This window comes from Choloepus didactylus, chromosome 2 (genome assembly GCF_015220235.1).
Source record: "Choloepus didactylus isolate mChoDid1 chromosome 2, mChoDid1.pri, whole genome shotgun sequence".
NCBI classification, from domain to species: domain Eukaryota; kingdom Metazoa; phylum Chordata; class Mammalia; order Pilosa; family Megalonychidae; genus Choloepus; species Choloepus didactylus.
Window position 1 is genome coordinate 216,695,479 of NC_051308.1, and position 15,107 is coordinate 216,710,585.

The 15,107-nt window shown below is 53.2% G+C and overlaps 1 protein-coding gene across 4 annotated transcripts in view; it reads right to left on the minus strand.

Moving 5' to 3' along the window:
* ZNF362 (zinc finger protein 362) overlaps positions 1-15,107 on the minus strand; it is a 37,495-nt gene that overhangs the window by 16,764 nt on the left and 5,624 nt on the right. The window contains exons 1-4 of one of the 4 annotated variants that reach the window (XM_037827807.1): positions 4,266-5,484; positions 3,171-3,400; positions 2,550-2,613; positions 2,126-2,372 (exon numbers count right to left, since the gene is read on the minus strand). In XM_037827807.1, the coding sequence (XP_037683735.1) occupies positions 2,126-2,372; positions 2,550-2,612 (310 nt within the window). In that variant the 5' untranslated portion in view covers position 2,613; positions 3,171-3,400; positions 4,266-5,484. Of the gene's footprint in view, positions 1-2,125; positions 2,373-2,549; positions 2,614-3,170; positions 3,739-4,265; positions 5,485-7,111; positions 7,211-15,107 lie in introns of those variants that run through there. The other 3 variants (XM_037827804.1, XM_037827806.1, XM_037827805.1) reach the window with 3 other exon arrangements.

The window sequence follows — 15,107 nt, forward strand, 5'->3', positions numbered from 1 at the left end:
AATCACAGGCAGTATGAATCCATTTATGTTAAAAAAAAAAAAAAAAGAAAAACTCAAAACCCCACACCCAAACTACGTATGCATGTAGGACACTATCTGGTGCGTAAATGGACAAAGGATAGAGCCAAGAGACACAACAAACTGCTAACTCTGTGGTGCTCTCTGGGGAGGGAGAAAAAATTTTTGGTTAAGAGAGATTTTCATATTTTTGTCTATCTGCTTCTCTATTATTTGACTGTACCTGGCAAATTCATCCACCTTTCACATCTGGAATTAAAGGATAAAATAAAATAAATTACGGAGAGAACATATTAAAATGCTAACAATCGTAGGACTCAGGCTAATATTTTCTCCTTTCAGCTAGTCTGCAATTTTCCACATTTTCTATAATTACTATATATTACCTTTATAACAAAGAATCTTTTAAATATGTTTATGATAAAATGGTGACTAGGAAAAGCAAATTAAAGTCATGCATACAGCACTACCAAAAGCTCAGGAAAACACAAGCATATATTTTAAAAAAACTAACAAAAAAGGTGGGAAAGGAAGAAAATGGACCAAAAAGCTCTCTAAGCTGCTGCGTTAGGAGCTGGGGATTATAAGTGATTGTTTTTTCTCTTGGTTTCTCTTTTTTCCAAATTTTTTTAATATGCTTATATTACTTTTTAAATGTTACTTTCATAATGAAAAAAATAAATTCAATACAATCATCATAATGGGGAATGTGCAGAGTGTGGCTAGGGCCTGGGTGGGGGAGGGAGGTGGGGAGCCCACCAGGCCCCATAATTCTTGGGCATCTCTGAGAGAAGGCGGGTGAGAGAGAGGGAGGGAGGGAGGGAGGGAAGGAGGTCTCCTGGCTGGCAGCAGGTGAGCAAGGGAGGAACAAGGCCTGGCCACAGTGGCCTCTGGGAAAAACCTGTCCCCTAGTTTCTGAGGTGGGCATCAGGTAGCTTCAGCCTCTTGACACCACCCCAGGATGTTCCCCCGGCACCCCAACCTGTCCAAAACCGAGCCACATCTTTCCCCCAACCCAGTCCTCCTCCTGTAACCCTGTCCCAGAAGCAGTGCCCATGCCCAGGCCAGAAACCTGGGAGTCTCCCTCTCCTCCTCCCACTCCTCAAGCCCCTACACCCAGCCCAGCACCAAACCCTGTCCTCTCTTCTTCCTCAGTGTCCCTCAGGATTGTCCACTTCTCTCCATCCCCACGGCCACTGCCTTGTCCAAGCCACCATCATCTCCAGCAGATTCCCCTGCATCCACACCGGTCCCCCATCCACCCCACCACCATGTCACAGCCAGACTCAGCTTTCCAAACCCATTTCTGAGCACTTCCCTCCTCACTTAAAAATCTTCCATGGCTCTCCACTGCCAAAGCAATGGGCAAAGCCCAAAGTCCAAACTGCTTAGGGTGGCCCCCAGGGCTTTTCATAACCGGGTGCCTGCTCCCTCTCTAGCCTCAGCATAACTATGTATAGCAAAAGGATTAAAACTGGTTCAACCTAATACTAACAGCACCCACCTCACAGGGCTGCTGGGAGCAACGGCTGAATACTGGTAAACACACTGCAATGCTCAACAGGAGTTAGCTGCTATTACTATTATCTTTTGGCCCTCCTCATCCCAGACAGACGGTCCTATTCTGGCTTTCTACGCACCCACTCCCTTTGCACATGCCGTTCCCTCTTCCTGCTCCACTTCCTTAGATTTGACTCCAACACATGCATACTGGTCTCCTCCAAGGAAGTCTCTTTTCATTCCCCAAGTCTGGTCAGGGGTCTTCTCTGGATTCCCAAAGTGCTTTACGTTGGCTTGGCTTCCCCGGTGCGCGGTGAGCCCCCAGGGAGAAGTGACCCATTCTCTCCCCATGGGGGCTGGGGGCGTCCTCCCAGTACAGAGAGGGAGGAAATCTGGTGGTTGTGGCCGGTCTGACCAGCCCGGCAACCCTGAGCTTCCCTCCAGGACCCGCCTGCCCAGTCCTCACCTGGACCAGTCCTAGTACCCCCACCCAAACCTGCCCCTCCCCCACTGGGTCCCAGTTTTCCCCAGCTCCCGCCCAGCCTCCCGGGTCTCCGCCCACTGCCTCAGTCCCCGCCCACTCTCCCGCCCCGCGGGCCCACGGTACCTGTGACAGTGCTGGTGGCCGGCCGCGCGTGCAGCGCCACGTCGGGCTGCGGCACGGCCTGCGGGTGCAGCCCGGGCACCTGCTGCAGCTTGGGCAGGGACATGACGGCCTGGCTGCTCTCGGCGGGCGCCGGCGGCACCAGCAGCGGCTGCTGCGACGACGCCGAGGTGGGCGGCAGGTGAGGCGGCCGGATCTTCTCCGCCATCAGCTGCTCCTTGATCTTGTTAATCAGGACCAGGTTGTCCAGCTGCGCGCGGGAGAGGCGAGGGGCTGAGGGTGCCTGGGCCGCGCCCGGCCCCTCCCCGGGCCCGCCGGCCCACCCGCGAGCCCCTCGTCCCGCAGGCCCAGCCAAAGCCTTGGGGACAAAGCCAAGCAGCGCCCATGTGGGTAGAGCAGCCGGAGGGGCGACGACGCTCGATCTTACCTGGCTGGGCATGGTGGGAGGAGGGGGCCAGAAGTAGGGGTTGTTAAATCGAGGCTCGGCCATCCTGCGGGGAGAGAGCGACTGTCACAGGGAAGAGAGCCCTCCCCACCGGCGAGGGGTGAGCTCCCGTCAGCTATGCCCACTCAAGTCCAGGCCAGTGTCCGGGGTCCCTACGCCCGTGGGATCCGCAGCCCTGCAGCAGAGCAGACCTCCCACCCGGCCCAGGGAACCACAACTCCAGGCTGAAGAGCCTGGAATTCAGTGTCTCCCTCAGTGGGCCCCTCAGGGCAAAGGTCACATGCTCCCTGCACCCCAGCACCCGGATGCTTAGACCAATCCCCACCCCCCAGGACGACCCTAAGCTGGAAGGTTCGTGGACCCATGGATGCCACACAGAAGCCCCTGCAGCTGGGGAGTCCTGGGGACAACTGTGTGAGGGGCCACAGAGGGGGCAACTGGCTGCCCCGGCCCTCTGCCCCTTGAATACAGACATCCTCATCAGAACAAGGGGGCAACTTGGGGTCACCAGATACAGCCTTTCTGAAGGGCAATTTGCCAAGATGATTTATGGAGCCCCAAGTGATTACTGCCCTTTGACCCACGAACTTTTACTTCCGGTACCTTGTTCTCAAGAAAGCAGCATGGCCGTGTGCCGCACTTCACCTACGCTGACTCGCCTGAGATCATCGTGCTTAAGGAGGGGGCGGGGAGGCCTGAAGCTAGGGCGGTCTGGGGCCCTTTAGTCAAAGTGTGTCCCCGGCAGGCCTGCCGGGTCGGAAGGCCGTTTCGCAGGGAGCAGTGTCAGCGCCGGGCCTTCAGAGCTAGCTCAGTCCCTCGGAGGGTGCGTCTGCCTGCGACCCCAGAACAAGTCAGAAGTGACTTACAGGCACCATGCTGTGCTGAGGTATTCCATTAAGTCTTGCTCCCTCTCAGACTGCTCGAATTTATCCCTCTCTTGCAGAAATTACTTACCTAACCTGTACCGTTACTTAAATGAAATTGTTAATTTTGACAAGAAAGGCCAAAATCAAGTGCCTTCAACCTCTTTTCCTGGTCCTATGAGCCTGAGAAGCCCCTACTGGAATTGCAGACAGAAGATCTCAGGAGAAAACCCTCAATAAGGACAAAACCTAATCTCAATGCTTTAACAACATACTTTTATATGAATTATCTATTAACTCTATTTGAAAAGAAGGTACAGGAGAAATTTTATAACCCCCATTTTATAGCTGAAGTATCAAGCTTGAAGGGGAAGAGACCTGTCCAAGACCACAGGGCTAAGGTGCCACAGAGTCAACTAGAAATCAGATTTGCTCGACCCAGTTCCTCCGGGGAATTTGCTTTGCAAACCCTAACCCTAAGTCCTTGGTTGAGGAAATACCCACACGCAAATGGCTCAATACCTGTATGCAAAAGACCTCGCCCTTCACTCCCAGCCTGGAGGCCAGTCTGGATCTGGGGCTGGCCAGGCTGGGGGTCACAGCACCCTCCTCTGGGGCAGCCCCTGCCTTCTAATGGCCCCCTGCCCACAGGCATCCACAGAACGCCCTTTCTTCTACCCATCCAATTCCTGCCCTCCTCTTACAGCCCAACACAAGAACCACCTCTGCCTGGAGTTTTCCCTGACTGCTCCAGACACCCTGCTCCAGAATCATTTCTCAGAAAGACCCCAAAACAATAAGAACAGTGAGGGAATGCTATTTATCAGGTGCCTACCTTGTGAAGGCACACTGACACTGGAAGGCAGGTATTCTTGTCATCCCCATTTTACAATCAAAGAAAGTGAAGTTCAGAGAGGTGGAGTGACTTGCTCAGGGTCACACAGCAAGTAAGCAGAGAGTTAGGATTCCCACTCTAATCTGCCTACTTCCAAAGTCCAGCTCTTGAGTTCTTTAGCTGTTCAGGGGAAGGACAGGGCCTCCTGACTGTGGACTTGTGAACATGCCCTGACTTAGGATAGCACAACCACGACCCCATAGGCGGGCACCCATTCACCCAGGGGAAAACTTGGAGAAGACTAAGCTGTAAAGTCAGGGGTGAGGGGGCTCCAGGACTGGAGGAAGGGGAGCTGAGGCGCTGCCCACGGGTCTGGAAATTGGAAATGATTGTCTCATTCATCCCGGTATCCCTCACACCCAGGTCCAAGGTTATCAATAACGGGGGTTGCATGATGGAAAGAATAAATGAAGAAATAATACTCAGAATTTTAAAGACAATCCCCCACCATTATCCAACAATGTTGACTATTTCCAGAGCTCTTCGGTACCCAAGGGCATCCTCATCAGAGCCCCAGGAGGTAAAAGAGAAGCCCGTCAGCAGGGCCTCGAAAGTCATGCTAAGATGCTGGGATGGTGGTGGTGGTACAGGCCTCAGGGAGTGTGCTGGGCCCAGGGAATGATGAAGCAGAGGGGACCAAGAAAGAAGACTGAGGCAAGTGCCCAGGGCAGGGAGGAGGCAGGAGCCAGGCGGGCTGGAGCTGAGTGTCCACCCCAGGACTGGGCAGAGAAGACAAGCCAGTGATCAGACAGGACACGCAGACTGCACAGGGCCAAACATCAGACAGAAGCCAAGACTGTGCTCTGAGCCCTGAGACACCCAGCCTTGGTCCTTGCAGTGAGGCAAACAAGCTGTCATCCTGTTTTTCTTGCTCTAAAAGGTGAAAAAAGTTGGGTGGGTGGGTGGATGGATGAATGAAACACCACCTAGATCTGGCTCTGAAAACAGCATTCGGCTGACAGCTGACCTGTCCACCCATCCTTCCGTCCACCCATTAGTTTTGGACACATCCTCTGGGCCAAACAAGGAGCTGGTGCTGGGGCACCTGAGGCAAATGGGACCAGCCCAGCCCCCGGCTAAGCAGAGGAAGCAGACCCGTGACCCGCAAGCTTCTGCAAAGCAGAACAGCCATCTATGAGACCTCCCTGGCACCGCCAATGAGCTCCACATGGTCAAAGCCGATGGGCCATCTTCCAGGCCCTTCCTCCTTTGAGATGCCCTGTGTGCCGTGACCCCAGGGCTCCTCCTCCTCTCCGGCCTCATCTCCTTGACCTCCTTCATGGCTCAGCCTGCATCCCACCCTCCCCAGGGGTTGAACTCAACCTCAGGGTTGGGTGGAAGCCTCTTCTCTCCCACTGGCCTCAGTCCCTGGGTGGCCCATCCACTCCAGGACTCTAAGTACCAGCCAACTCCCAAGTCTCCACTCCCAAGCCAGGACTTTCCCTGGAGCTCCAGCCCCCTTCTCCAACTGCTCCTTGCTTCCTCCACATGGCTGTCTCATGGGCTGCTCAGACTCCGTAGGCCTAAGCTGGACCTGCCTTTCCCTCAGACATGCAGCTACTCTAGTCATCCCCAGCTCCAAGCAGTGTGTCTCCATCTGCCACATGCTCCTAACACTGACACCCGAGTCATCCACAACTACCCCCACCCACCCCTCCCGCTTCAGATCCACTACCGGCTACAGGATTCCATTTCCAAAATCTCTCTCAAACCCACCCACTCCTTTCCTCCTCCACAGTGGCCTCCTGAGTCCTAGTCACTACCACCTCACCAGGAGCCCAAAACACCTGGGCCCGGATCTTGGCCCCAACTCACCAGCCATGTGATCTTGGGAAAGTCACTTGCTCCCGCCCTCCAGGTAAAGGATGGGCAGCCCAGACCCAGCCTGGAAAGACAATCAGGAGGCCTTCCCAGGAGAGGTGATCCCTGCCTTGGGTCTTAAAGGATGAGTGGGAGTTAGCCACGCACAGAAGGACTGGGGAACATTCCTGGCAGAAGCAGCAGCTCAAGCCAAGGCCCAGGGGGTTGTGAGGACCATGAGGATTCCAGTGTGGACTGGGAGATGGGCACCGAGGCTGGAGCCATGAGCTAGGGCCAGACCTAGAACGTGGGTTCCTAAGCTGTAGGCTTGGAGTCTGAACTTGAAGCAGGGGGTGATGGGACTGAACTTGTGGCTTAGAAAGGCCCCTCTGCTGAGTGCAGAAGGGACTGGAGAGGCCAGGAGAGGGGGCAGTGGAAGAACCCGTTAGGAGGCCCCTGCAGGAAGAAGGTGAGAAGAGGCTGGGGCTGCACCCAGGCAGAGAGGAGAGACCAGCGCTAGGTCCTGGAGGCCAGGGACATGAGGCCTGACCATCTGGTCAGAGCTGCAGGCCAAGGAAGCATGCAAGTCCCCCCGCTACCCCCACAGTGGGGCCTGGGAGGTCCTCTGGATGCCCACCCAGACAAGCACAGCCACAGGAACATGCAGACAGACAGCACCAACCCAGACACACAGGACAGGCACAGACCTGTGGCCCCAATCATGGACAGACAGGGATGCAGCAACTACTGTGAGCAGGAACAGCCACCGGGACTGGAGGCACAGATGGGTGCAGTTACAGAGGGTGAGCACATGCCTCCTCCAGGATGGACCCCAAGACCCTTCACTGCCCCTCAGCCAAGCCTGCTGGCTTCTGCTGCAGGCGGTGAGGGCCACTCGGGGAAGGTGGGATGAACATGGTGTCTTAATCCCCCAAAGAACAAACCCCTCATTGACAGATTTTAACCTGGAATCACAGGCTCCTTACCTAGAGGGTCCTTTCCCACTTGGTGAACTTCTACTCATCCTTCAAGACCCAGCTCAAGTGTTCCCTCTTCTACGGAGCTTTCCCTGAACCCCCAGCCAGTCACTTCCTCTGTATTCCCAACAGCACCTTGTATATGGGAATAATAATAACAATAATAATAATAAAATGGCAGCCACCACTGATTTCAACTATGTGCCAGGCATTGTGCTGAGTACGTCATATGCACCATGTCACAGCATCTTCCCAGTGATCCTGTGAGATCTGCATTTAACAGAAGAACCTGCAGTTCAGAGAGGCTGACCAACTTGCCCAAAGTCACACAGCTAGCAAGTGATGGAGTGAGGTCACCACCCACTCAGGCCTGATCCAGCACTCCAGGGCTGATCACATCCTGGTGTGATTATCTGTTTCCCTGGGTGTCTTCTCTCCCAGACCCTGAGCTCTTCACACATGGGAGTGGCACTCACTCATCTCTGTCTTTCCCAGCATCTAGCTCAAGGTGGTCCCAGAAACTCTTTGTAAAAAGAAAAAGTACAACAAATCAACTACCTTTTCCTGAACACTTACAATGGGCTAGGAACTTCGTCGGGGCATTTTACATCCACAATAGTACTGCCTCAATAGATCCACTGTACAGATGAGGAAGCTGAGGCCCAGAGAGGTTAAGTAACTTGCCTGATGGCTCAGAGCTGAGTTTGGATTTGAAACCAGGTCTTCCCAGCACCCTTTCCTAAGAGGATGGCCTCTGAGGCCAGCCCAGCAAACTCCACAAAGGGGTACTGGGAGAGGGGGACACAAGGTATCAAGCCCTGACACCTGGGAAGGCCCGACCTGGACACAGGGACACAAAGAAGACAGGCAGCCCAGGTGGAATGTGACCAGCCTTGCCCACTGCAGCTTATGTCCCAGCCCCAGACGAGCCCACAGACGTTAACTAAGAGAACTTCCCAGACCCCACAGCTATGTGGGAACTAACTCCCAACAAGGCCAACAGGAGACAGCGGGACCCAAAACTGCCTGGACACTGTGATTAGAGAGAGGCAAAAATAAAAACCTGCATCAGAAAAAGAAAGCTGCAGGGAGCCACACCCGGAGGGAGCTAGGAGTGCTGGGGGAGGTGGCTGGGACTGATATGTTTTCTTGACTTCGTTTCTCTGATTTCCAAATTCTCTATAATGTCAGTTCAGTTGCTTTTATGATGAAAACAATACATTTATTCTTTAAAAAAAAAAGAAAGAAAAAAAGAAAGAAAATGGTTGTTAGCCCAAGGGGGGAACAGGTGGAGGGTCTGGAGGCATGGGGGAGCAGGGGGAGGCCAGGTCAGCCGCTGGTGGGCACTCAATTGACAGCAGCATGCCAGGCCCTGCCCAGCTCCTGTCCTCAAGCGATGTGCAACCAAGGGAAGCGGAGCAGCAGGAGAGGCTGCCTGGAGGAGGTGACACTCAATCTGCACTTTGAAACCAGTTAGAGTTCCAAAGGGTGGAGAAAGGGGAGGGTCTCCATTATCTCCTCTGTCCTACTGCAGGCCCCCTTCAGCTCCGGCCTTACTAACCACAAGAGCTTCCTCACAGGTTTCCCTACTTCACTGTCTTTCCCCATTTCATTCTCTTACTATAGTCTCTGTAATCGATTGCAATCCTCCCCTTAGAACCTTCCATGGCTCCCTACTTCCTTCAAGGTAAGGTCTGGATTACTTAGGACTTGCATATTCAGCCCATTAACCTCACTGGTTGCTATGTCTCACATTCTGCCTGGGCAACCTGAGAATTTCCCAGATCCCCAAATGCTCTACTTCCCTTCTTACTGCCTCACCATTAATCATGCTGCTTTCTCCCCCTGGAGCTCTCTTCCTTCCTCCATTTCACCTAGTTAACTCCAATTTTATCCCTCAGGCTCCAGCTTAGAGGCCACTTCCTCCTGAAAACCTTCCAGGACTGCTCCACCTCCACCACCTGGACTAGTTCAGTCCTTCAACCCTGTTCTCTTTGTGCCCTGCATTTCCACCATTGGAGTATTTATCATTTCGTTTTCTGTCTGTTTTCCCATCCATCTCTGCCCTGGACATCAGCTCTGTCAGGGCTGACTCATCTGCCTTTTAAGTCCTGCACACTAACTGAGAAATGTTTGAATCAATCAATCAATCAATCAATCAACCAACAAATGACTCTAGGTGGAGGAAACTGAAGATGCCATTTCTGGATTGAGGAAAGTCCCCTCCACCCATGCTGGCTACACTGTTCCCTGTGTCCTGTATTTAAGCCTTGCCTTCCCGATTGATCTGGACAGGGGCTGTGTGTACTCAGTAAAGACTATGAGACCCCAAAAGGATATCAACAGCTAATAAACACAGAAAAATGGTTCAGCTTCCCTAACAGTGAAAAGTAAAAGGTTTCACCTGTTAAAATAGCAAAAAGAAAGAAGAGGAGGAAGAGGGAGAAGGGGTAGGGAAAGGGGAAGGAAAGAAGAAGAGGAGGAAAAAGAAAATGGTAATACACAATCCTGGTGAGGCTATGGTGAATTGGCACTCTCATGCATTATTGGTAGGAATGTAAATTGGAACAATCATTTTTGAAAGCAATCTGGCAATGTCTGTAAAGATCTCTAAAAATTTTCAGACTTCCTGGCCTAATGGTCCCAATCTTGGTCATCTATCCCTGGGAAAGAACCCAAAAATAGAAAAAAGTTTTATGCATAAAGCTGCTTGCATCTTTTTTTTTTTTTTTAACAACAGAAAAAACCTGAAACAGCCAAAATTTTGAACAATAGGGAATGGCTCTGCCAATCATGTTACATAGTGACATAGTATCTAGTCATTAATAATAGCCAATGTTTACCATCATTGTAATGAATCACTGAGTACTCCTATCAACCCTACAAGTAACTGAGGCACAGAGATATTAGGTAACTTGCCCAAAGTCAAGCAGTAAGTTCAGGGTTTGAACCCCAGGCAGCCGGGCTCCTGAACCCACACTTTTTACCCTGACACTAGATCCATTAGAAAGAAGGATTAAAAACCTTATGATACAACATTAGTCAGGGGGGAAAAGCAAGACAAAAGTTTTAGAGAGAGAGCTAGAACTACGACATCTGTATAACATATAAGTGGAAGAAACACCAACATGCTAACAGTGGTGATGTTTTAGGCTTGGAATGAGGACAGAAATGGGGGTGGGGTTTTGCTTATTTCATTTCCCTATTCTCTGATTTTTCTGCAGGGTGGTTATGTGACTTTTCAAGGAACACTTTTAATAAAAAATTAAAGGTTCAGCGAGTTTTGGCTGAGCAAGTCACAAAATCCCCACATTGGTTTCTGGCCTCAAGCCCAGAGGTTTACTAAGGTCAAGGGAGGGGCTCAGAGCGGGCAAGGGCTTCCTTAAAGTTCCACGGTGAGCCTCTAGCCCCACCCAAGACCCCAGCCCAGAAAGCAGAAGAGGGAAGGGGCTCCTGCCTGGCGGGTACAGCTTTGGCAGGGAGGACCTGGCTGAGGGAAAGCCTGACATAAAATCCCCCTTGAGTTCCCATCACTTTTGGGTACAGTTCAAACTCCCCAGCCTGGCACCCAGGGGCCTTTGCCAAGGGTTTTTCACCAACCAATCTTCCCAACAGGTATGTGCCCACAGCACCCCTCTCTGCAGCCTCACTACACCACCTGCAGCTCCCCCCAAATGAGTTGCTCTCCCGTGCCACCAAGCCTATGAGCAGGCTGTGCCTGCCCATCTTGGGGGAAAGGGGGGGGCACGTCACCCAGCTGGACCCCTGCCAGGTTCCTCTTATCAACCATCGAAACTCAGCTCAGGGTCATTGCTTTCGGGGAAACTTCCTGATCACCACCTCATTCCAAGGCTGTGTTTATCGCTTCTCCCCTGGGCTCCCTGGCCTCCTAGGTTTCCCCCACCAGAGCACTGATCCCACCTCCTTGAACAGCCTGGTAATTTGTCTGTCCAAGCCCCCAAGAAAGCTGTGAGCTCCCCGAGAGCAGGGCCCCTCTGGCTCTTGGGTACATCCCCACGCCCTGACCCCACAGCTTTCCTGGCTCTTCCTTCAGGTCTCAGCTTAAAGGTCACTCTCTGACTAACCCCCAACCCCCCATAGAAACTGGGCTTCCCAGTTATTTGCTGCCACAGCCCCATGCAAAATCTGCCCACCCACTTTTGTATCACGCCTCTAAATACTCCCTCCAGGCCTCTCTCTTGGTAGCTGTTACCCACGAGGACAAAGTCACCAAAACCACCCCAAAGCCAAGGGCTGGCAACATAGTAACGACTCCAGTGCCTGGTATACACTAGGTGCTCAATAAACGTTCACTGAGCAAGCAGGAGACTTTCCAGGCGGGCCTTGAAGACTGAGAAGACTGCCAGGAGAGCGAAGGGGCAGGAGGGCATTCCAAGCAGAGCTTGCAAGGGTACGGACAACTGCTGGGCTTCCTGGGAAGCAAAGGCTTCTCAAACGTGGCCCCTGCCCCAGGGAGAGGCAACAAGCTCCGGCTGCTGGTGGGGGAAGGTGCGCTCATCCCATCCAAGGATGAACAAAGACTCCAGGAAGATGGGACTTACTGATGGTGGGGAGGTTGGGGGGATTTCAAAAGAGAGGAGCCGTGGAACAGCTAGCCGGGCGGAAGAGGTGCCCACGCAGACAAGCACACAGCACCACGTTAGGTCTGGTGCCCGCACAGTGCAAGAGCTCACAGGGCAAGAAGGGAAAGCTGCTTGGCAGCAGTTCATAAAGGGCCCGAGTTCCGGGCTAAGGTACTTTGGATGACAGGCCATGGGGAGCCATGGGTGTTCCCTGAGCAGGGGAGGCTGTGGTCAAGGTTTTCATTACATGGGTCATCATGGGGCCAGAAGGAAGGCCTGGCCCAGGAGAGAGAGGCAGAGGTTTCCCATCTCCCAGGCCCCTCGGGCCTCCCAAGCTCAATTTGCCTCTCGCGACCCCTCTTCCCTCCTCAACTGCTGCGCCCCATCCCACTCCCAAGACCCCTGCTGGCCTGGCCAGGCCACCCTCGGAAACTCGCTCCTGGGAACTTCCTGTGGGGACCCGGGCTCCCGAGGGTCCTGGATCCAATTAGGCTGGTTTCCGCTGCCCTGTGGGGTTTGGGAGGGGCTGTTTTCATTGTGATGGGGGCAGGGGGCTCGGGGAGGTGGGGGGAAGCCCTGGCCAAAGGCAGCTGGGATGCTGCTCCCTCCACCCCAACTTCCCGAAGCTGCCCTGAGGCACCCAGGGCAGTGCCTCTCTCTGGGAGCCTCAGTGTCCTCGTCTGGGAAATGGGCCACAACACCCTTCTCAGGGCTAGAGGATGATCTGGAGGTTCCAAACACACACCCCTCCCCGCTTCTCTTTCCCCTGAGGATCCCCAGCTCCATCCCCACAGGGAACTCCTTCTGTCAGTGTGAAATAATGTGTAATGATGACAAAGATGATGATGATGATGATGATGGGAGTTACTGAGCACTAACTTCCTCCCTGCCAGGCACTGTCAGATGCTTTACAAGCATTTCTCATCTCACCTCCTAACAACCTTGTCGGGTAGATGCTGTGATCATTTCAAAATATAACACACATTCAGAAAGATACTTAGAACATCAACCAACAGCTTAATGAATTTTTATAAAGCAAATATCCAGGGTCCCCCGTAGCCCCCTTCTCAATTACAGCTTCTTCCTTTCCCTCGAGGGTCCCCATCCTCCTGGCTTCTACAGAATCTCTCCCTTCTTTGGGTTCACTGAGGCTCAAAGAGGTATAACCTGCCCAAGGTCATGCAGCTGGGGAGTGGCAAGGGAGCCGGAACCCTCGGCCATCTGCTCACCATGTGACCTTGGGCTGCCCATCCCCTCTCTGGGCCTCCGTTCCCTCCTCTATAAAGCAAAGGGGTTCAACTAAATCATAGCCTGGGCTTCTCGGCCTCAGAGGGGCAACATGGCAACTGAGGGGCTAAGAGTACAGATTCTGGAACTAGACAATCTGGATTCAAAGCCCAGTTCATGCCCTTGGGATGTTGCCTAAATCCCCCAGCCTCAGTTTTCTCATCTGTAAAGTTGGGATGATAATGGTCCCAGACCCGGGGCAGAGAGGGGTGGGGAGAGCAGAGAGGGGTGGGGAGAGTCTCGGGTGGAGGTGTGGGTGGGGGGTTACTAACGACCCCACCCACCTCCTCCTCTCTAACATCCTTCCCCAGCTCTCAGCGCTACTGCCTTCTCCATGATCCTTGATTATGCCACGCTCTCCCCCATTGCCCAGGCTGTTCATTCTGCCTGGAATGCCCTTCACCTGGTCACAGTTCAGAGAGCACGTCTCCCCAGAAGCCCCTCTCCCCCCACACATCACTATCATCATCCATCATCGTATATCTAAAAGCACAAAGCTATAGGTAAACCTTCATCAGACAAAAAAAGCTCCTTCCCAGCATTTACATTTGCAAACATAAATCTGTGTGCTCTTTTATAGAATGTCTGTCTCCCCTGCCCGGGGCGGGGGGGGGGGGGGGAGGTGGACCATGTCAGTTTTCCTCACTTCAATCCCCAGCATCCAACACAGCGTCTGGTAGGCAATAAATGCTCAAGAAATACTGCGGAATGAAGGCAGGACATGGAAATGAGCAGCCTGCTCCATCATTCCAAGCCAATTCAGGTAGGGGGTGGTACCCCTGCACATGCAAAAGTGTGCATGAGGGTCTGTGTGCAATGCCCAGAATATGAGGCTATGCTCTCCTGGGTGTAAATGAATGTGCACGCAAGATGCCCTACATGTAAAAACACACATGTGCACCAGTTCGCCTGGGTGAGTGCAGTGGTGTGTGAACAGGAGCGTGTGCATGGCAGTTTACAGTTACAGTGTGAGAGTACGTGAGGATGAGCAAGCACGTAGCTGTGGGGATGCACCTGGGTATATGCACAAGTGTATAAACCAGTGGGTGTCGGGAATATGATACGTGTTCCTGTGTGATGTGTATGGATTGTGTGTGCCTGGACACACACTGGCAGATACACCTGCTGAACTCTGGGTTCCCAGAGACCTGGTTCAGGGCATCTGAGGTGATGTTTCTGAAACAGCAGAGGAGCACCCCAAATTGGCCAAGATGGGATGGGGGTTAGGGTCAGGGGTGGCTGTGGAATGGCTGATGGTATGAATATGCGTGAGCATATGTTTGAGAGTGGCTGGGGAGCGGGCACACCCCAGCTGGGTAACCCGGATCCTGGAATGGTTGGCTAGACTGTGCCCTCAAGGGGTCTGAAGCCTTGCCCAAAGCTCAGAAAAAGACCCAGATGGTGGGGACCCTCCCAAGGACATCCTTGTGGCCACACAGATAAGGAATGGACAAGACACGACCTCTTGGGTCTACACAGAAATATCCCTTGGCCTTTCCCACACATTATCCACCAAAGACACCACTCGGCCACCTCGCCAAATCCAACCCAACTTCCAAAGCCCAGCCCCAGCCACAGATGTGAAGTGGCCATCCCCACCAGCACAGCCCCAACCCACTTCTACCGCGACCCATTCCTCCATTGCACCCACGTGCCAAGCCCAGTGCTGGGGCCTCACACACCTCATCCCTCCTACAGGTGCCCCGTGCACCCAGGAAGGCTTTCCCCCTAGTGGAAAGAGGGGAGCAGCTTCCCCGGTGGGGATCTTCCTGCCTTTGAACCCCAAGGCAGACACTGGGGCAGCCTGTTGGCACCTGGGGAGCAGAAGGCCCACCAGGCAATGCGTCAGGGGGTGCACGTGGCCTTGGACAAGGCTTACTCCTCTCCCTTCCCGCGTCAGTGTCCCCAGCCTGTAAAATGAGATTTGCCCAGATGCTCTGTGCCGTCAAGCTCTCTCTAGACAGTGCACAACTACAGATCTCAGATGATTCTTCAAGAATTGTGTATATAAACATCATCACCTACAGACTTCACTGGGGCTACACGGAGAGATGACAAGGTCTCCTTTCCCCCAATACACCGACCAAGCCTGTCCAATTCCCAGATCAACGGCCCAGCACGGTGCCACAGACAGG